The sequence below is a fragment of the Pteronotus mesoamericanus genome, unplaced genomic scaffold (genome assembly GCF_021234165.1).
Source record: "Pteronotus mesoamericanus isolate MK-2021 breed Mesoamerican mustached bat unplaced genomic scaffold, CSHL_Meso_final contig_221, whole genome shotgun sequence".
NCBI lineage: Eukaryota > Metazoa > Chordata > Mammalia > Chiroptera > Mormoopidae > Pteronotus > Pteronotus mesoamericanus.
The window spans coordinates 2620499-2641807 of NW_026555092.1; the positions used below are offsets into that span (position 1 = coordinate 2620499).

At 58.6% G+C, this 21309-nt stretch overlaps 1 protein-coding gene across 1 annotated transcript in view; it reads left to right on the forward strand.

The window, feature by feature from the left end:
• The first annotated feature begins 12411 nt into the window (after positions 1-12411).
• The window catches only part of EPHA8 (EPH receptor A8), a 31700-nt gene continuing 22802 nt past the window's right edge, over positions 12412-21309 (forward strand). Inside the window, exons 1-2 of the mRNA XM_054571453.1 lie at positions 12412-12505; positions 17618-17682. Of these exons, the coding sequence (XP_054427428.1) occupies positions 12412-12505; positions 17618-17682 (159 nt within the window). The remainder of the gene's footprint in view (positions 12506-17617; positions 17683-21309) is intronic.

The window sequence follows — 21309 nt, forward strand, 5'->3', positions numbered from 1 at the left end:
ACAGCCACACTGGGCTGGCGGAAGGAGCTGCAGGAGGGAGGTGAGGGCTGGACACAGGACTCCCTTCTCCCACCCTGCCCAGCACCCTGAGCCCAGGTCCCCTTACGGCCCCTGGAACTTGCCTGTCTTGTTCTTGCTGGGTCCCCAGACGCCACGCCCACCTGGCCTGGCACTGAGCAGGTGCTTAGTAAGTGTGAGTCGGGTGGATGGGCATCTCTCTCATCTTCCTCAGGGAAGCGGTGGAGAGGGGAGGTCTCCTCTCCCATCTTCCTCAGTCTGCCCCGCATCTTTTCCTGCCTTCCACTGTCTTCTTGTATCTCTATCTCCACCGCTGTCCTCCGCTGCTGGTGGTCCCCTCTGTCTAGTCTATTTTGCTCTCTCCCTTGGTCTGGTTTCTGGCCTGTCTGTCTGTATCTCTCTGTCTCTTTCTGTCTCACCGTGTCCCCTCTGGGTCCTCTATGTTCCCCTCCTGTCCCTCTGTTCTCTGTGGCTCTGTCTCCCCCCAAGGACCCTAACCTCACCCTCACTCCCTGACTCTCTCTCCTGCCTTCTCTCCAGTCTCCTCCCCCTTCCCTCTCCTCTCTGTTTCTTCTCTGCCCTGGGACCCTTCCCTCCCCCACCCCTCTCTCCCTGTCACTTGTTTATGCCTCTTCTCCCTGAGCTTCAGTGGAGCCCGGCTCCTCTCAGCCTCCCTCTCTCCTCCTTGTCCCTCCTCCTCGTCCCTGCTCCTCGGGAAGGCAGGCGGCTGCTGCGGTGGCATCCAGTGAGAGGCCCCACCGGATGACAGCCGAGCCCAAGCATCCCTCGGAGCTGTCACCGAGGAAATCACACACCAGCGCCTGAAATTCAAATTAGAGTTTTGCTGAAGCTGCTAAAACTCATCAAATACTATCTTTGAAGTTCCTGAGCAAGCTGGCCATTGCTCATAAATGAGTCCCCGTTGGAAATGAGATGGTGGGCAGAGTGTTTGAACAGGGCCACTGTCCCAGGGCCTGGGAGTGGGGACCCCTCTCTACACGCGCCTCTCCCCCTGACATGTCCAGCCACCATAGTCACCAGTGGCTCCCTCAGAACCTGCTCCCTGGACCAGCACCAGCCTCGCCTGGCCCACATCTGCTGCCCCCGCCTCTTTTCAAGGGATCCCCGAACCATGGACATCTTGTGGGGAACCGTGAACTTAGAAGCAGAGGCAGGAGTTTCGGTGGGCACAGAGCCTACGCCCTGGGGGGAGGCCTGACTGTCCGGGTCCTGTCCTGCTGCGGCCCCCTAGCCATGTGACCAGGAGCACTGTCCTCCCTCCTCCAGGGCTCCATGGGCTGTCTGTGTCGAATCTTTCCCTCCACAGAACAGTCCTGTGGGGGCGCTGCTAATAGTATCCCCCCACCTTACAGAGGGGGAAGTGGGGCTGGAGAGGTTGAGCAGCTTGCTCACGGTTCCTCCCCACCGACAGCACCCCCTCCCTCCGTTTGTGGCGCCCCACAGGGTCCACGAACCCAGGGTCTGGTGTTTGTCCTGAACCTGCCCTTTGCCACCTGTTTGCACTTAAATTCCCCCCATCCCACCGCCCGCCCTCCTGTCAGTCCTCCTGACAGAAGTGGGCTTGATGGACGAGGGCCCGAGGACCCATCACTATGCCCTCTGCCCGCGTGGCGTCACCAGCACCTCCAGCCAGGCCTGCCTGCTTTCTTCCACCATTACCTGTCCCCTCCCCGCAAAGGTCCTATCGAACCTTTTCCCACACAGACAACCCCTTTAGGGCTTGGCCTCGTTACAAGCTACCACCAGCCACATGCAGACGGTTTTCTGCTGGAGACATTTAATGCAAAAACCCTTGGCGCCCTGTTTTCTGTTGTCTGTAACAGACGACCCCTGGAAAAGGCAAAAATGATGGCGACTGGGACAGGGCGATTGAGCCCTGGGGCTCTGGGGAACGCCCACTGGGTTTGGAAAAGGAGCGCAGGAGGGAATAATGGCATTTATTGCACTGGCCCTGTGCCTGGCACTTTAGAGGGACGGTCCCCAGCTAAGCATGCCTGTGGCACAATACGAGAAGCCCACTGCGCAAGAGCAGCTGGCCCTGGGCTCTCTGGGACAGGCAGCCTAATAGAGGGTAAAGCCCCAGGGATGGCTCCCTGTGGCAGGCCCTCAGGTGCCTGCAGAGCCAGGTGGGTGCTAAAATCATGAGGCAGGAACCAGTGGGAGTCACAAGAGTAGGTGTCAGAACCTGTCACCCCTGAGCTGCCCTCAGATCATCTGTTCATTCTGCAAGTCCTTGGTACCCACTGCGCGCCAGGCCCAGCCTCGGGGAAGATCTCGTGCGGCCCTCTCAAGCTCTGGGTGTCTGGAGACGCGTTCTGTGACCGGTGGAAATTTAGGAGACTGAGCCGCCTGAGGACACACCCAACGCTGACCTGTGGAACCAGGGAAGGGATTTTTGGAGACCTGAAGTTTAAGTCATTTGAAGTTGGGTTCACCGGGCAAAGGGCTGGGGCAAAGGGCGAGGGCAAGGGGAGGAGGAGTGTGCCAGCTGGGGGACTGGCCGGCAGGGAGCCAGGGAGACCACAGCCGGCTGGGGAACCTGGAGGTAGAAAGTGGGTGTGGCTTAGAGTGGGGAAGCAGGAGTGGTGAGACCCGCGGCTGAAGAGGTAAGCAAGAGCCAAGACATAAAACTCTCTTGGTGGGGGATTGACACAGAAGAAGGAATTCCTGAATGTTTCCTGAAAATTCACACTTACAGGAATTGGTGGTGAAGTTCAGACTAACCAGCCTTCCCACCGCCTGAGCTCCCACTGCACGCCTTGCGCTCAGTGCGGTGTGAACAAAGTGACTGTCCACAAGGAAACACCCCTAACAGAGCCTCTCAGCCCTGAGTGCCCAGCAGGCCCGGAGCTCCCACAGCTGCCAGGCCACCCTCCCTGGCTGGGCCGCAAGGACCTCAGACCAGCTGACATTCGCCTTCTGATTCAGACAACCATCCCGGGCTGCTCTGCTGACTAGGGCGGAACTGGGGCTCTTCAGAGGAAGAAACTGACACCAAAGCAGGGGAGGCCTTGCTCACACAGGAGGCCGAGGTCGCACAGGAGTCAGTGCCGAGGGCAGAACTCAGAGCCCAGGCTCCCCAGCCAGGGCTTTGGATTCGACCAAGGGAGCCTCAGACAAAGCATGGGGTTCTCAGTTAGGAATTTTCCTTGGCAGCTGATGCAACGGAATGTATTCAGTGAACATGTGTCTCTGATACCTGCTGTGTGCCAGGCACCAGACTACATGATTGAGGCTGTGCTGGGGGACAAGGTGGGGGTGGCTATTCAATAGAACGTGACCCCCATCAAAGCCATTTCGGAAGGATGCAGGGGATGACTGTGTTCTCTGCAAATAGAAAGTACAATCTGAACAAGGGGGAGGCCATGAGGGGTACCGATTGGAAGGGCGCCTGGGCCCCCCACCCTGGACCCCCGTCTCCCCATCCTTAGGCCAGGGGAACCACTGGGACCGTCTCCCCGGGGTTCCCATCCTACCCTTCTGCGCTGCTCGCTGAGCCTGGGTGTGCGTGCACGCGTTTACAGGCGTGTGTGCGCCCACATGTGCATGTGTGATGAGCAGGAGCCGCCGACAAGCGCCCCAGGTGTATTTCAGGGGCTGTTAAAGCTCCGTGTTTAATGGCTGGGGCCACAGTGGTCACGGTTGTCATTGGGGATTTCACGGTCTCGTTTACATCTTTAGCTTCCTTCTTCGAAGACGACTTCATCATCCCCAGCCCCCCAGCCCCCCAGCCCCTCAGCAGTGGTGGGAGAGGAGGTAGGGCCAGAGCACTGAGCTCTCAGATTGGAGTTCAAAGCTCTGATTGGGGGACAGGCCGACAGAAGCAGCCCAAGCCCAGGCTGAGGGCTGGGCAGGGCCTCACGCGGGGCTCAGGGCCCCAGCCACCATGTGGAGCCCGCAAGCAGGAGGCGAGGTGGGACCAAGGGGCCGATCTGAAGTGTGGAGACGAGGGACGAGCAGGAGGCAAGACCCAGAAGCCAGAAGGTCAGGACTGGGAAAGGTCAGGAACTCCAGGAGTCGCAGACACTGGGCAGTAAATTCCTGGCTACACTGAGTGGAGCAGCCTCTCCCTGCCTTGGCTGGGAAGCTGCTTAGAACCGGCAGGAGCCCGGAGACCGAGGCTGTGGGGAGGGCTGGCCCTGACCAGTCTGGCTGAGCAGGGCTGGCATCCAGCCGAACCTGGAGGAGCCCCCAGGGGCCGAGACACCAAGGGCGGGATGTGGGATGCAGTGTAGGTAGCTGGGATACTGGAATTCATCTCTCATCCCAGCCAGTCACCTGTTGGTGCCCTTGAGCACATCATACCCCCTTTATAAAGCAGATAATCATAAGGCATCCCCCAGTCTGGTGGGTGAGATGGACAAACAGGCGTTTTACCCCACACACTGGTCGGTGCTGGGATGGAATACGAGCCCAGCACTTAGCACACGCCCCACACACCTTGAGAGTCTGTCACAGCGAACGGTGAGGACGATGGGATAATCTAGGGGCAAGTGCGAGGACACTAGGGGGCACCCAACACAGACTGCAGGGCTTCAGTGTGGGGAAGGCTTCACGGTGGAGGTGATATCCAGGCTGAGACCAGTGGAAATAGAAATCAGACTCCCGGGCCCCGCCTCCCCGCCCCTGCCCCCACCCCTGCCCGCACCCCATGAGGAAGTGGCAGAAGGAGGAGGGGTGCCAGGGGGAAGGAGTAGCAGGTGCGAAGGCCCCAGGCAGAGACAGAAGAGAGCCAGGTGCGGCCACAGAGAGAAGCAGAAGCCAGAACAGGAAGGTCTTTGTTTCTCAGGCCAAGGAGCTGGGTTTTCTCCTGGGACAGTGGGGTCACCGCAGGTGGCAAGCAGGGGAGTGTTGTGCTTTACAAAGCTCCCCCTGGCTGTGGGTGAAAGCAGGATTGGAGGCGGGGCACTGGAGGCAGCGGGGAGGGAGGTGATCGAGTTAAAGAGGGGACAGGTTGGGGCCGGCGAGGGGTCAGATTCCTCTGGCCGGGCAGTGTAGGGGGAGGGCGGCCGCGGCGAGGCGGAGCCCCTGCCCACCACTAGCCCCAGGCGGGGGCCGGGCTGTCTCCACCTCATCAGCACTCTCTCCACAGCCCCGGGCTGTCACCAGCAGCCCCAGGAAACATCCCCTCTGAGAGGCAGAGATGAGGGCCTGATGGACCTGTCACCACAGTGCCATCGCCCCACCAGCCCCCTCACCGGGTAATCTGCTTTCACCAGGACCGCTGTCCTTCAGCCTCCCCAGCCCCCAGCTCCCAGCTCCGGGCGGAGAGGGAGGGTGCGCAGGGCTGAGCAGCTGCCTTTCTTCCCCGAGCAAATGACCTTGGGCCGGGCTGAAACGGCTTGGCCGGAATTCAAACAGCCCGGCTCCCGGCAGCCCGGGGCTCTCAGTCCCTCTTCCACTCTCGTCCCAGCGAGTAAATCTGCAGTTGGGACAATTCCAAATTAAACTGGACTCTTGGGAGCTCCTTCTAGGTGACTCCAGGCCACTGCTGGGTCTCGAGCTTCCTAGTCAAACTGTCTCTTTCCTGAGAAACCTGTCTGGCCGCAAGCGACACCCATAGTTTGAGAGTCAGATATCCGTGGGTTCACGTCTCAGTTTGGCTGCGTCCTAGCTGGGTGACCATGGGGGACTCACCTGCCTTCTCTGGGCCCCTGAGTCCTCTCCTCCTCATCCCCACCCTTCTGACCCTTCAGTAGCTTGGGTGGTCCCACCCCACTGCCCTGAAATGATCTATTCTGGGTCAGTCTATGCCATCAGGCGAGCAGTTCTGGGAGGGCAGCTGATGTGTCCATCCATCCCCCTACCCCTGACCCTGCCCCAGCTCAGCACCCAGCGCAGCCCCCCGCTGGGCTTCGGAAATGTGGGTTGATGACAGGGATGGAGGGGGAGGAGGATTCTTCTTTGCCCATAAGAGAGAAGCAAATGGGTCCAGGAGTCAGGGTTGGGGTGGGGGCTGCCCACATGGAGCACAGGGTGGCTGCCCCCGGCATGTAGCGCAGTGACTGAGGCGGCTCCGTGAGCAAGATGGCCTAACACGGGGCCAGGCGTCCTCCGTGCTGTGGTGACTGTGAGGGACACGTGGCGGCGGCGGCTGGGAAGGTGGCGGCAGAGGTGCGGGCGGGAGTGGCCTTGGCGCTGGTCAGGACCCCGCTCTGGCTCCTGCTCTCAGACCGTCCAGGCGGAGTTGGAGCCCTTGCCCCTCCCATCACACCCTCTGCTGCCGCAGTTTTAATGAAAATCAGACAGGGATCTGGAGAGCTGCTGAGCATTTCAATAAATTCAATATTGGATATTGTCAAGTCACCCTCCTAAAACTTTCTCTTGCCCTGGAGAGGTGCGACCACCGCCCACAGGCTCACAGCCACACAACCCCCGCCCCCCAGCCAGTCATTGTCGCTGGGCACCCTCTTACACACACACACCCACACAGTCTCTCGTCTCTCCCTCCCTCCCCGCCTCTGTCTGTCTGTCTCCTGCAAACCCAGAGCTGCTCCCATCTGTCAGAATGCGGATGTGGGCTCATCTCCTCCTAACAAGGCAGAATGATGATAAGGTTATTTTTTCATATCAGGGATATTAATGCTCCTCTTTTGGTAATGAGCTGCGGCCTGACCCCTCCTGCTCCCTGAGGAAGGTCTTGGGGCCGCGTGGGGAGGGCTGCGATGTACGAGGGCCTCCTCGGTGCCAGGCGCCCTTTTGGTCATCACCACCCTAAAGAGCAGGTGGTGGTGTCCTCATCTTATAGACCAGACCCTGAGGTTCAGCGAGGTAAGGGGACCTCCCCAAGACACACAGCACAGAGGAAGGGTTAGGCCTAAGATTTGAACCAGGTCAGACTCTGGAGCCCAAGGTCTCTGCTGCCTTCCAACAAATCTCAAGATGCTGCCCAGAAGCCCGGCCACCCTGACACTGCAGAGCGAGGCCCTTCTCTATCCCACAGTCCAGCCGAGGAGTCAAGCCCAGCTCTGGCTCTATCATACAGCCAGGGGCCAGGCAAGTCCCTGAGACCCTGGACTTGGCACACCCTCCCTGCCCCCCCCCCCCCATTGCAGCCCTTGGTGGCCTGTCCTCAGGGCCATGAGCTCTTTGCTCTTTCCACCCAGAAGTCTGAGGGGCTCAGAGAGGGGTCGGCGCACCCACTGGCTAACCCACAGATCAATGGCCCACCAGGGCACATGCTCTCTCCCTGGTCTCTGACCAACCGGAGTCCCAGACTTTCCACTCGTCTGAGTGCTCAGCGCTCTCCCCGCTCCCAGCTGCCACATAGGCCCTGGAACCACAGATCTGCGTTTGAATCCCAAGCAAGCCACTTTAGTAGCTGCGGCATCTTGGGCAAATTATGTCACCACACCCGATTCCCTCATTTATGAAGTGCAGATAATAACAGAACTTACTTCAAAAGGCTGTTAGTCAGATTAATAGGAATAGTGGAGATTCTGTCATATTATCCTAGACATTGAGAGCCCTGGAGGGCTTCCCCTATGCTGATCGGCGCCCCAGACAGATAATGAGGTTTGTCTAGAGTCACACAGGCAGGAGGTGGCAAAGAGAATCTAGCCCCAGTTCCAGGTCTGGGCCAGACCTCAAAGGGACCCTGAGCCAAGGCAAAAGTCCTTACAGAGGGCTGCCCACGTGCAGATGTTGAGGACTTGGTGCCCAGCAAGAGCAGAGGCCGTCCCTGCTCATAGGAAGGTGAGATTCACGTGTGAGTCGAATAATCACACACATGCAGGTGAGGTTCCAAGCTGAGCCCAGGGTGCAGAGAGGGAGTGGTGACTGGCGAGGGTCCAGACCACCGGGACAGGGACTTGCAGCATGATGAGGCTTTGGATTTTTATCTCAAGAGAACAGCAGAAGGCTCTGGAAATCAGGGGAGGGGAGGGGAGGGCACAGACAAGAGCTGACCGCGCCCCAAATGGGCTGATCCTTTGCACTGAATGAGCTTTCTGGCTGCAGTGTGGTGCATGACCGAGGGGCCCAGAGAGTGTGCATGGAGGCCGGTGACGTGGCCGGTGCAGTTGCCCCAGTGAGAGCTGATAAGGACTCAGACCAGGCCGGTGGCAGTGGTGAGAAGTGGGTGCATTCAAGATATGTTTTGGTGGTAAAATCAAAAAGACTTGGAATGTGCCAGATACATAGCTGCTGGAGAAGGAGGGACAGAGACAAAGGTTCCTGACTTGCACAGCTGGGTGGAGGGCGTGGGACGGAGTCATGGAGTGGGGTCTTAAAGGGACGGCAGAGGTGGGGAGGGGCAAGGCGAGACCGAGTGAGAAAGGCCATGAGAACAGACGATTCTTTCGAGAAGCTTGCTGGAAGGGCACGACAGAGGGAGCGGGCGGCAGGCAAGGGAACGAGGGATCAAGGGACGGCTTGGTGTTTTTCAGGACAGAAAAGACGTGCGCGTGAATGAGGGTGGGGCAGCCAGACCTCGGGGGCCCGTGGCATCTAGTCATGTTTTCCTTCCACTCTGCGGCTCGCCAGTGGTTCCAAACTGTGGAAGTGATTGATTGTATGTAAACAGGAGGAAGCAATTAGTCGGTGCGTGCCCGGCCATTAATAAGCTTCTTATGTATTTATAACAACACCTCATTTACCCTCCAACCTGAGAACAAATATCCCAAGACCAGCCAGGAGTGAGCAGGAGAGACCTCTGAGCAGCCACAATCATTGACACTAGACTCACTTCCTTTACTCCTGGGAACATCCCTCACTGAGAACCCACCCTTACCTTACCTACAACTCTAATAAGCATTCAGGTTTTTTTAGTCCACAAGAGATCAGAAGCAGCACCTTGGGAGGCAGTTGGGAGCTGTCAGAGGCGGGAGCCCAGCAGTAGAGAGGAGGCAGCTGGCAGCTCGGAGTGAGGAGAGGTGCGGAGACACTATTAAAGCAGAGAACCCGGAGTCCTTTAGATGACAAGGGTGAAGAGGCTCACCCAATTCTATGACCCTGAAGGCACCCCTGTCTCATATTGTCCCACTGGCAGCGGTTTGAACTAACTCAACACTAGGTCCTTTCCCACATCAAGATGCAGTGACTCTTTGTTCACAGAGATGGCTCCAAGCCACCGAGAAAGAGCTAAATTACAGTCGGTATTTTCTGCTTAAAGAGGACTTTATATTAAAATAAATATATATTTTAAATTGTAAATTTTACTTTAAGTTTTGGTGCTTACAGTTCTTGAAATATTCCCTTATGTGGAAGGGGCTTCTGCCGTCGCCTGTTTAATGACCTGCCTCCTGTTAGACTGGAGCTCTGCGAGGCCAGGGCTGCCCCCGCGGGGTCCGCGTTCTCCACCGCCGCGCCTGGCGCTGCGCCGCAGCGGGGCTCACCGCGGCGTTGTTGAATCAGTGAATTGATTAACAAATTACTCTTACATACCAGGCAACGGACACTCAACAACTATATTATTTCATTTAATTTCATTCTCTTTCTCTTTGCTTTTTAAAATGTGGCTACTAGGGGGGAAAATTGAGTATTCTATGTGGCACACACTGTATTTCTAATTGACAGCGCTGCCTCCGACGCTCCGGCCCCGCCCGGGGCTCGCGGTGAAGCGTGCAGCTTTAGCACAGTCCCCGTGGCCCGAGTGGATCCGTTCCACGTAACCTAAGCTACTTCCTCACTCGTTTGTGGGGCTGCCCACCCTCCAGCCTGGAAGGCTCCTTGGGCAGGGCCATGTCTCATCACCTGGGAACCCCAGCACCAGCCCAGGGGAGGGCCAGGACCAGGCTCCCGTCCTGTCGCTGAGAACTCGGGACACTGGCCGAGTGGGCCCACTGCGGATGAGAAAATGGGGGCCCTAATCCAGCAAGCCACGTGGGCCACATGTTAGAGCCCGGGTCTTGTGAAGATCACCAATGGCTCTGTCCCACAGCTGGGAAAGAAGGAGGGGGTTCTCTACAAATAGGAGGGCTGCCCGCCCCCTCACAGAGTGAACCTACCAGAGAGCGAGAAGGGGCTGGGGTTGGGGGTTTCTCTGGAGGAGCCTAGGCTCTGCTGAGTGGACTTGCTTAGGACAATGAGGAGTCCAGGGCACGGTTAGGGTGGCTCAAGGTCGAGCGGATTTCACCACTCCCCACGCCTGCACCCCCGCCTTGCATACTCACACACACCCATCTCGCCTGCCAGAACCAGAACCGCCTCTTTTACCAAAGTGGTACCCTGCAGAGCTTTCTCACCTGCAAAATGGGCTAAACCCAGGGGTGGCTGGCTCCACCTCTACCTGGGGATACAGCACCCCAGCCCTGGGCAAAGCCTCCCCCTCCAACGCACATTTCTGGGAGCCCTGGCAGGGACAGGGGTTGCCCTGGTTGCTCGTGACTGTGTCCTGACTCTGCATTTTTCTGCTCTTCCTTGCACACGCCCCCAAAGCCGCAGGAGTGAGGTGGCCAGCCATGGACTCTTCCGTCTGAGGAGACCTGAAGGGCTGAGAGCCGAGGCCACTCCACCCATGGGTTTGTCCACACTGTAGCATTATTACAATATTTGCATTAGCTGCCAACTTGAAATATTAATAGACACCACATAAAAAATCCAGATATACAACTTCCGGAAATGCAAAGGATTGGGCTCACATCCCCACGGCACTGTTGGCTGGAGCTGGGAACACTTTCCTGGCAGGCTCCCGCACTAGGGTGCCCGCCTGTCTCCTGTGGGCATTTGTGTTTGTCCCTTGGGTCTAGACCAACCTGCTCCCATGTCCTCCCGCCCCAGCCCCCTCACAGCATTCCCAAACAGTCTCTACCCAGTGGCTGCTTGAATGCCTCCGTTAACAGGGGGCTTACTACATCGTTGAAGCAGTTGATCTGAGCTGTTGGGAAAGGGCTCCTTATCGGAGCTGCCTTTCCCATTCTGTAACAAAGATGCCCAGGAGAGAGTGCGCTGCAGTCCAGTGGATCTGGATCTGAGCACCTCTCTAGCGTTGAGCCAGCTGTATGATCTAAGGCAAATGATGCCCTTTCTGCACTTCAGTTCCTTCAGCTGCACTCCCTGCAGAGCTGCATGACGCTTAAAGTGGAGCAAGTTTGTAAAGCTCCTAAAGCAGGGTCTGGCACATGGCACACACTCCCCAACTAGTCTTTATCATTCTGTGTAACCTGCAGCCATGAGTCCAGCCCTTCCCTGGTGAGCACAGGAACTGGGAGTGTAGCCAGAGGGCCCTGAGCAATAGCCTGTGCTCGTTAAAAGTTAGAGGCAATGAGGACTCGGCCCCAGTATGCACCCACACGTGGGGGCCAGCTCCTGGGCACTGGAGACCTCTTACCTGCTTCCAGGACAACGTGGGCCACCAGGCGCTCATGGGGCTGGAGGGTGGTGAGTCCACACGTGGAGGGCCCCCCATGCCCCTGCCCTCCCCCCACAGCTTTCCCAGGAGGAGATTCTTACTTCTGGAAATGGAACTGGAGGTGGGGGAAGTCAAGGCAGGGAGAAGCAAGAAGTGTTAATCACAGTCATCCGAGAGCAGCTGCCGTTACCAGCCACCTGGCTGTGTGCCTCGCAGTAAAGGAGGGGCACTTTACCTGAGTCCTTGGGTACAACTCTCACAACAGTCCCAGGATATCAGTACTATTGTTCTTGTTTTATGGACGTGGAAGTTGATGCTCAGAGAGGTTAGGAAACTTGCCCAAGGCCGCACAGTCAGGATTTGACCGGCTTGTCTATCTGGTCCCAGAGCTTGAGCTCACAACCACTGCGCTCTAAGACAAGGGTGCCCCCTTCATGCCCAGCCATAGGGGCAGGGGAGGGGAGAGAGTTTTTAGCTAAAGTTTGTCATTAAACGGGTCTCTGAGCCTCTGTTCGTGAACTAGTGTGTGCGCGCATCCAAGTGTGTCACCGTACCAGGCGCTTTGTGTGGGCGCATGAGTCTAAGCCATGTGTGTAAGAGTGAGTATGCAGCTGGATGTCGCCCTTGTGTGTGCACACGGGGACTTCCCTCGGTGGGTCTGCGTGTCCTGGTGTCGCGGGGGGCGTCCTAACTGTGGCACTGGGCGCGGTGGCTCTGACTCCACGTGCGAACGTGGGGCGCGGGGAGCGCGCCACCCCCGAAGATGCAGGCGGATGAGTGCGAGCGTGCGCACGTGCACTGGTGGTGTCCATCTGCCGGGTGTCAGCCTTGCGGGCTCTTTGCCCCCCCACACCCCTCGCCTCGGTGCTGATTGGCTCTGCGCCGTGACGGGCCGACCCCCGCCCGGGGCGGCGGCGGCGGCGGCGGCAGCGGGCGCGGGTGCCCGCGTGTACGCCGTGAGCCGGCGTGTGCGCCGGTGTGTGCACCCGGCCGCTGGGTGTGCGGGAGAGCCAGGGAGCGCGCAGACGCGCGGGCCGCCGCGGCCGAGCCCGAGGGTGAGCAGCGCCCCCGCCCTCCCGGCCATGGCCCCCGCCCGGGGCCACCTGCCCCCTGCGCTCTGGGTCGTCACGGCCGTGGCGGCGGCGGCCACCAGCGTATCCGCGGCGCGCGGCGAAGGTGAGCGGCGGCTGCGGGGCGGGGGCGGCCGGGAGGCCGGGGGCGAGGCGCGCACTGCCCGAGGCTCAACTTCCTTTCCCTGGATCCAGAGCGCCAACGGGGCTGGATCCCTGGGCGTGGGGAACAGGGATTGCACCGCGGGAGAGGCCTGGGATCAAGGGACAGAGCGATGGAGAAGGGGACAGGACTGGGGAACAGGAACCCGAAAGCTTGATGATGAGGGACAGAGGCACGGGATACAGGGAGTACAGGGCTGAGGGTTAGGAGCTGGGGACAGAGAACCGCATATCCGACATTGGGGACAGGGACAGGATGGGGGTCAGCAGACAGGAGACGAGGTATAGAGGAGAGGGGACTGAGAGCACAGGGGACAGGGTGGGAACAGAGGACAGCATGACAGAGGGACACAAAGATGCAGGATGAGATTCAGAGGGCTGGAGGAAAAGCGGGCAGGGGGCAGCGTTGAGAGATGGGGACCAATAACTGAGAAACGAGGACCAGAGAGAGCAGGGCAGGGTTTGGGGGAAGACAGAAATGAGGGGCAGGGAATGAGGCTTGGAAGTGGCTGGACTGCGGGTCTGGGGGACTGGGGGGGGAAGGAGGGACAGCAGCCGGGGAGTGTTCGCTGGTAGGGAGGCAGCTCTGGTGGGCAGGAAGGGGCAGCCTTGGGGGGACGGCCGGTGAGGAAGGGCTGAGGGGTTAAAGTGGACGACCTGAGTCAAGAAAGGCTCCAGAGGTCAAGGTCTTGTCCAGAGGCAAGGCTGGGGCAGCCTGGTCACATAGGGGACACAGGGGAGGGAGACCAGGTTGGGAACTGAACAGTCAGGACCCAAAGCATCTGGCAGATGACCTCCTGGTGACGGCAGGGGACAGCGAAAGCTGGGGGGCACCCATCAGCCTCCCCCACACCGAGGCAGGGCCCCACACCGACTGACACACACACAGGATGCTGCCCTGGGTGCTGCCTTCTGCCTTCTGCCCCGCCCCCATCCCAGACCTCTGCTGCCAGTGGAAGCTGGACCTAGTGCTCCCTGCTGGCTCCTGGCTGATGTCCGGGGTCCAGAGCTGGTCTCACTCCGGCAGAATGAACTTCCAAATTTGAGGAAGCTTCGGAGCCAGTGCTTGTCATCCACCCTCAGATACACCACAGATCCACCTCCACACACAGATCTCGCAGAGATACAATATACTCTCAAGCGTACATGCACACACGGACACACGTCGGGATTCACACGCATAGACCCAGGTCTAGAGAGACTCGCATGCATGGACAGCTCCTCCGCCCACTGTCAGAGGCACAGAAATGCAGGCAATACACGCATGCACACACATACATGTACAGAGGCATACACTTGAAAATATGCACATTCGTGGGCAGACACCACATACGAGGAGGACCTCAAACTTGCATTCCTGCCCACAGAAATGGGTGTGCACAGAATAAATGCACACTGACAGCGGTCAACTCATAGTCTCCAGTGCATGGGTCACACAGGGAGCGGGGGCTATAGCAGGAGAGCTGAGTGGGGAGATGGCAGGAGGAACAGCCCGGCTGGGGTGGGCAGTGAGGAGGTGCAGGTTCCTGGGACACCAGGGGAGCGTCAGTGACTCTCAGAGCGGTGGTCTGAGAAGCAGTTTTCCCAGGGTCGGGTACAGGCGAAGAGGCAGCCTCCTCACCCAGCGGGACTCAGGGGACCCACATCAAGGCTCTGGGCGTTGGGTGGTGTACTCTCAACTCTGATTCAACTCTTGCCTCAAGGAGGAGCCGGCACCCTCCAGAATGCAGACTGGCAGACACCAGAGACCCCTGGGGAAGGGACTTTGGGAAGGATAGGCCATTGGCCGGAGAAAGAGGATGTGTCGGTGTCTGGGGAGAACAGTTGGGTAAGAGGCCAGGTCCATGAAGAGAGGGAGGCAGGGAAGTCTGTGCAGGATGGAGGGACATGTTGTCTACACCTGTCCGGTCAGCACACAGGATGCCCATAGCTGGGTCAGAAAGCCATGTGCAGAGACCTAGGGAATGGGTTCCACGTGGACCAAACAGGAGTCCCTTCCAGCTCAGCTGATGAAGAACGAGGATCAGCCAGGAAGACATGGGGACCTGAGGAGAGACCTCTCTTCCCAGCTGGGGTCCCAAAGGTGACAGGGCCCCAGGCCGGTCAAGTGCCCCTTCGCCAGGTCCCTCCCTGGGCTGGGGTGGGCCCTGCATCTGCGGAGATGCCGGGCTGGCAGCCCTTTGTCACTGCGGCGGGGATTACCCACCACCTCAGGGTGATCTTGGAGGTATCCACGTCCCAGCTGACATCCCTGGCCACCCCGAATTCTCCAGCCTCACCATCATGCGCTGTGTCCTCAGGGAATGTAAATCAATTTAAGTATTAGTCTCAGTGAAATGGAATGGGGGAAGGTGACGATACTGGAGAAAAAAAGAAATCGCATAATGCCTTCCACAGTCGAACAGGAAAGGCTTAGGAATTGTCTGTGCTTCTCAGAGCGGGAGAGGGATCCGCTTGATCCCCCCGAACGGCCTGGCAGGCAGGCCCAGAAGGGATGCCTATGAGCATTTTGCAGATGAGGAAACAGAGGTATAGAGGGGTTAAGTGATTTGCTTCACTGAAGGCCCTAAGAGACCATCCAGTTCAACCCTTACATTGGCAAGTGGGGAGACAGGCCCCGAGAGGGGAGTTGACATCACAGACGTCACGCAGACCCACAGTCCGGCCGTGCAAGAGGCAGGAGAGAGCCCAGCCCTGAGGGCCAGAAGGCGTGAATCTCCCTGGGGACTCAGGCACCAGCCAGGTAGGCCGAGTGTTGGAATTCTCTCCAGCCTGGATGGAACCTCCTGTCGGCCTGTGAAAGACACACTGTGCTCCCCCGACAGGAGGGGACAGGAGGTAGGGAAGAGGAGGACAGAGGGGGGAGAGGAGAGGGGAGGGGTAGAGAAGGGTCTGGAAGAAATTAGAACAAGCAGCCCCGGAATCCTGTAGCTCTTCCTGAATCCGATAGAATCGACTTTTGACTTATCTTTGGATTATCTGAGTCCCCTGGCTGGCGGATCAAGAATCTGCTGCAAATGTGGTAGAGTTTCCCGGGGGAGGGAAGGGCTTGGAAAGTGGGGTCTGTCGGCAGCAGCCCCTAGAGTCAGGGTGTTCGGCGTGGGGCGTGGGAGGAGTCCAAGTGGGGGACATTCATTCAGACACCCTCTGCATAGGGGCAGGTTGAGCTGTGTGAAGAAGGGCCCTTCAGCTCTGACACCCCATCTGGGATGGGGGAGGGTGGGGGAAGCCCACAGCCCTCTTTCCCCACCCCCTCCCCAGACTAGGCCCTGCTGGTCTGGGGGAAGCTGCAGTGCGGCCCCCTCTCCCTCCCACCCGGCAGCAGGAGAGAGCGGCCTGACCCAGTTTCCTTCCCACTGCCTGAGAGGGAGCGGGGGGAGGCGGGAAGGCTTCTGTGCCTGCGCCCCTGGCCCTGGCGTGGGGCCGGCTCCTGGAGGGGAGCTCCCTCTGGGACTCTGGCTCCATCCCCTGATCCTGCCTGGCCTCTGGGGACACTGGAGGAGCCCAGAGGCTCCTCCCTGGTTCTGCAGGCCCTCTCCCCAGCCAGCCTCCCCTGCATCCCCACCACAGGGTGGGGAGGGTGAAAGGAAGAAGAAAATCAGCAAACAAGAGCATCCTCATGCCAACATTTCCCGAGGACACTTATCTCCATCTTTGAGGGGCAGGCATAGAGCTATACAAATCTCAGGCAGAGAACACACAGCCTTCCATCGAGAAAGTTCCAGGGGGGCCTGGTTTTAACCCTCTGTGACCTGCCCGAGCCCTGCCCTTTGGGTTAGTTGGAACTCATAATTGCTGGCTGGAAGAGGGGGTGCGCAGGAGAGAGAGAAATGGAAAGCCCTGGGACTGTGGAGCCAAAAGCCTTCTCATACAACTGTCACCAGAGAGAGCAAAGGAAGCAGGGGCCCAGAGAGGTGAAGGGACTTACCCAAGGACACACAGCAGGGAGAGGCAGACCTGGGATTCAGGCCCTTTTTTCTTAATTAGTGAGAGGCAGCAGGGCTGGAGGAGGGGGCAGGGCTGGGACTTAGGGACAGGGAACTGGCTTTGGTGAGGCATTGGCCCCCAGGCTGTACAGTTTTCCCTCACCCACCTTCATAGCATCATCTCCATTTTACAGGTGAGGAAATGGAGGTTCAGAGCACCTCCTCAATGCATTGAGATGTGAGCCCAGAGGTGTCTGACTCTGCTTGTGGGCTCTTTTCCCTACCGTGAGGGTCTGGCTTAAAAATAGACTTACTTTCCGGCCAGCGCTCCTTCCCCACCACGAGTCCGGCAGCCAGAGCTGGAGGCATTGGCTGTGGTTGCCACAGCAGGTGCTCTGAGCGCCAGCTCTGCTCACGACACCTAAAAGTGTTCCTCAACTTCCCTGAGGCTCAGTGTTTTCATCCATAAAATGGAGACAAGAATGACCATGCCTCAGGGTGGCTGTGTGGGTCACAGATGAAGCATCTCATCTTTGAGCCCCTTGCAGAGCTCAGCGCACAGTAGGTGCTCACTGAGAAGCAGCTCTGTGCCCCTCAATCCCTCTATGTCAAATGTGCACAGAGGACCTACTGGTTGGCGGGAACTTTGAATGCCATTACGCCCCATGAGTGGGCAAGGGCCGAGTCAGCCTCACAGCCCCCTGCGACACAGAAACTGCTGTCTCCCTCATCGTACAGGGGGGGCTGAGGCTCAGGGAGGAGAAGGGACTTGCTCAGGGACACGCAGCTCCTGAGTGGCAGAGCCGGGGTTATGACCCAGGCCTCCGAGACGCCAGCGCCCATCTCAGCCATCCCACTGCCCCACCCAGCGGGCAGCCTGGCATTCGGGGCAGCGTGTGTTCTGGGACTTCAGATGACGATGTGTTGGCGGAGGTGGGAGAGGAAGGCTCCGGGGAAGAGAGGGAACTTGAACTGAGCCTCCACGGACAGGGCAGGTGAGAAGGGGCACAGAGGTAGGGAGCGGGCGTGCGGGGGGCTGAGCGCTGACCACTGTGGCTGGGTCGGCTGTCTTGTGGGACTGGGGAAGGTGGTCCCCGGGGTCTGATGTGCTCTTGTCTCCTGTTTTGCAGTGAACTTGCTGGACACGTCAACCATCCACGGGGACTGGGGCTGGCTCACGTATCCGGCTCACGGGGTAAGAGATGGGCCATGGGGCCAGATTCATCCCTCTGTGAGCAGAGTGGCTGTGATTCACGGAGTCTTATCAGATAGATCAAGAAGCAGAGGCCCAGAGAGGGGAAGGCACTTGCCCAAGGACACGCAGCACTTAGAGGCAGAGCTGCCGATTTCTTAATAGTTTGGTGCACGTAGAACCTTGAGATTATAGAACCAGCTCTGGCGCTGGGCACCTGATTCTTCATGTCTGAGGCCCTAGATGTGAGCTCCTCATGCCTGTGTCCTGGACCCGCAGATTCACGACGCGCCACGGCTGGGCCCAGGATAGCCTAAGACACGTCACTACCGAGGAACAGGGCCAGGAAGGGCCTCTCCAGGCCTTTCACGGTTTCAGGATCGGTCCCCTCCCCTAACAGCTGCCCTGCCCTCACCAGAGGCTGCCAGGAAACCTGTAGCCCCTGCTTGCTTCTCTTCCCACAGAAACACCCAGGTGGCATTGCCAGTATGTGTGCCCCCTGTGGCCAAGCCCTCAGCCCACCTGGCCTCCACGGTAACCCTGGGCTCCGCCCATCAGGTCCCTGTGGGCCATGTGCTCACAGGAGACACGCCCTCCTGGGGAGTGGGTCCTGGCAACTCCAGGGACAAGGCTACGCTGCCTGCTTCCTCCACTTCTCTTATCCAAATCCCAGGGTGCGGGGCAGTAAAGCCAAAGGAGCCCATGAGCCTGGTGGGGTCCCGGCTCTGCCATCGACAAGCTGGGTGGCCCTGGGTCACCACTTCACCTCAGTTTCCCATCCGTATAAAGGGATGCGCATGTGACAACCTCGGGGGTTTGCTGCGAGGGTGAGGGAGGATGACACATGATCTTGGCAAGGTGCCTGGCCCCCGGTGAGCCTTCACTAAATGGATCATTGTCATCATCGTTGTTATTAGTATATATTATGGTTAAATCTCACATAAATTTTCCTCCTACAAATGTGCTCAGGGACACACACACACATCCCTGCTACAGAGATGAGCACGTCATGTACACACAATTTCTTTCATGGATACTTCAGCTTCCATGGCTCTGGGGACAGGGATAACAATATTAATCATGATAACAGTGGTACTGGCACCAAGAGTGAATACTTTGAAGGGAGTATTTCTTTAGTTTGGGGTAGGGTTTTCATCCAGGCCATTTGTGGCCTGTGGCTGTGGCTGAGATCAGAACAGAGCCCCGCCCCTTTTGCTCTGATGGCCCCAGGGAGCAGAGCGCTGAGTCCTCTGTCATCGTCCCTTGTGCACGAGGCTTCAGGGAGCTGGAAGGACAGGATTTGGGGACCCAAGAACTAACAGAGATCCCCTTCTCTGGCTGAGCAGGTCAGCCCTGCCTGGAAACAAAGGCTGCGTCCTTGGGTGTCCCTTTATCTCCCTGGGCCTTAGTGTCTCCTGTGCAGCGCTCCCTGTGTGCGCCCCAGATGCCTGTCCCCCTGGGGATATGCATGGGTGGGAAAGGATTTTGGTTCTGCCAGTGGCAGGGGATGGACCCACGAGGAGGTGACTGCCTGGCTGTTGGCCAGGACAGCCTTTCCCCTGTCACCTCGCAGCTAGGAAGGAGTAGGCCAGGCCCCAGGTTGTCTCTGGGTGTCTCTGTCCCTTTGTCCCGCTCAGGTCTTAGGGCTTGGCTTTTCGAGTGACAAAGCAGTGGTAAGGATTTTAAGCAGGCGAGGAACATGCCCCGACTTGCATTTTGCACGATCACCTGGTAATTCTTTTGTTTGCAGGGCGCTATAAAACATGGCTCGAAGTTATTTCATTTGGGAGTTAGAACAAATAATACCCTATATTCACATAGCTCTTAGCCAATTCACAGATGTTATCTCATTTAATCCCCACTACCAGTCCTGCAAGTAGGAACAGCCACCCCATTTTACTGGTGAGGAATCTGTGGCTCAGAGCAGCGGGGGGTAACTTGCTCACCGTCAGCTTCCAAGGAATGGACTGGCACTCAGGTACCTCTGAGCTGGAGGCCAAGTTGAGTCCCTTCTGCCCTCCTCAGTCTCTGTCCTCTTTGTGAGAGTCAGGAGGCAATGCAGCATTGTCCTCTGAGCGGTGGGCCACCTCCCATCTCTAGGGGGCCTGCCCAGGGAGAGAAGGCTGGATGAGACACCGGATTCCCAGACTCTGGACTTTGAACCGGTGCCGGGCTCCCAGGTGAAATATGCAGATACTGACCTCCAGGGCATCCAGGAAGGAGCCTGGGACCTTTGGTTAAATGCGCTTTCCAGGTGACTCTCCTGCCCAGCTGGGTGGGGAGCCTTTGGAGATGGTCCTTGAGGTTCCTTCCACCCCTCGGGTCCTGGAGTCTCTTAAACACCCAGGGTACAGGGTCCTCCAGGGCCGTCCTCCAGCACCAGCAAAGTTACGGATTATCGGGCAGGCCGCAGGCCAAGGTGCTGGGTCTGGGTGAACCGGTGCTCTGCCACCTCTAATCAGTGTGACTGAGGCAAATCCCTTACCTCCCCTCAACCTCCTCGTTTATAATGTGGGAACGATAACAACCGGCTCCATGGAATTGTCATCTATGAGATGATGCATGGAAAAGACAGTTTACCAGCAAGAAGCCAGAAGCCCTGAGCGGCTGAATATCTCTAGTGAGGTTGGGGGAAGCCTGGCCCCAGACCCCACGCATTTATCCAGGCTGTTCCCTGGCCTTTGCACCCCTCCCTGCACACCCTGGGTGGGCTTCACCTCTGGTCTGCCTTTGATGAGAGGACACATTCCTTTCCTCTGTGTCACCTGATCCTCACCAGCCCCTGGAGAAGACTGAATGGGCAGGCTTTAGCTACCACATTCTGCCTGTGAGGAGCCCAAGGCTCAGAGAGGGGATGTCTATTCCCAGGGCTGCACAGCTGGCTCACTGCAGCCTGTTCTGGGAGGAAGACAGAGTTCCAGAGCAACGGTGGGGGTGGAGGGGGGAGTGTGCCGGGGCTAGAGAGGCACCCAGCTCAGGACGGGGGCCCCAGGTGGAGAACGGGGCTGATTCCACCTTTTTGCCAGCCCCCAGGAATCCGCGCCCCCTGAGCGTCCGCAGCAGCCCTGGGGCTGGCAGAGCCAGGTCAGGCCGTTGGCACTGGTGGGGCAGCTGGAGCAGACTGTCATAGAGTCGATTAATTTATCCCGGTCCCTGGCAGGAAACAGACAAGGAGCAGCTGGTCGGCTCTTTGGTGCTCCATTAATTGTGACAATGACTTTAACCCCAGATGTGACACAGCACTGCCTAGAGGCCCCAGCGGCAGTGTGGGGTACAGGGCGGGGGGGCCCGTCGGGGTAGGTGGGGGTTGCAGGAAGCACAATTGCTTTCAGGTGAGGCGGGCACACCCCGGACCTCTCGGAGTTAGTGGTCCCCAGAGGCAGGCACGGGCGGGCTGGGGAGATGCCGCCGGCTCAGCCTCCTGTCAGTCACGTCAGCCCCACTCCTCAGGGCCTGTGTCTGCCAGGCCTTTAAGCTAAGGCCTTCGCAGGCTTTTCTGCATCCCCGGGGGGCTCTCCGGGGTGGGCCTGCCCGAGCTCCACTCTACCGATGTGGGTGCTGAGGGTCAGGACCACACGCAGCTGGCCAAGTGAGGTGAAGCAGAGGGGTGCTCTAGGGCAGGAAGACGTG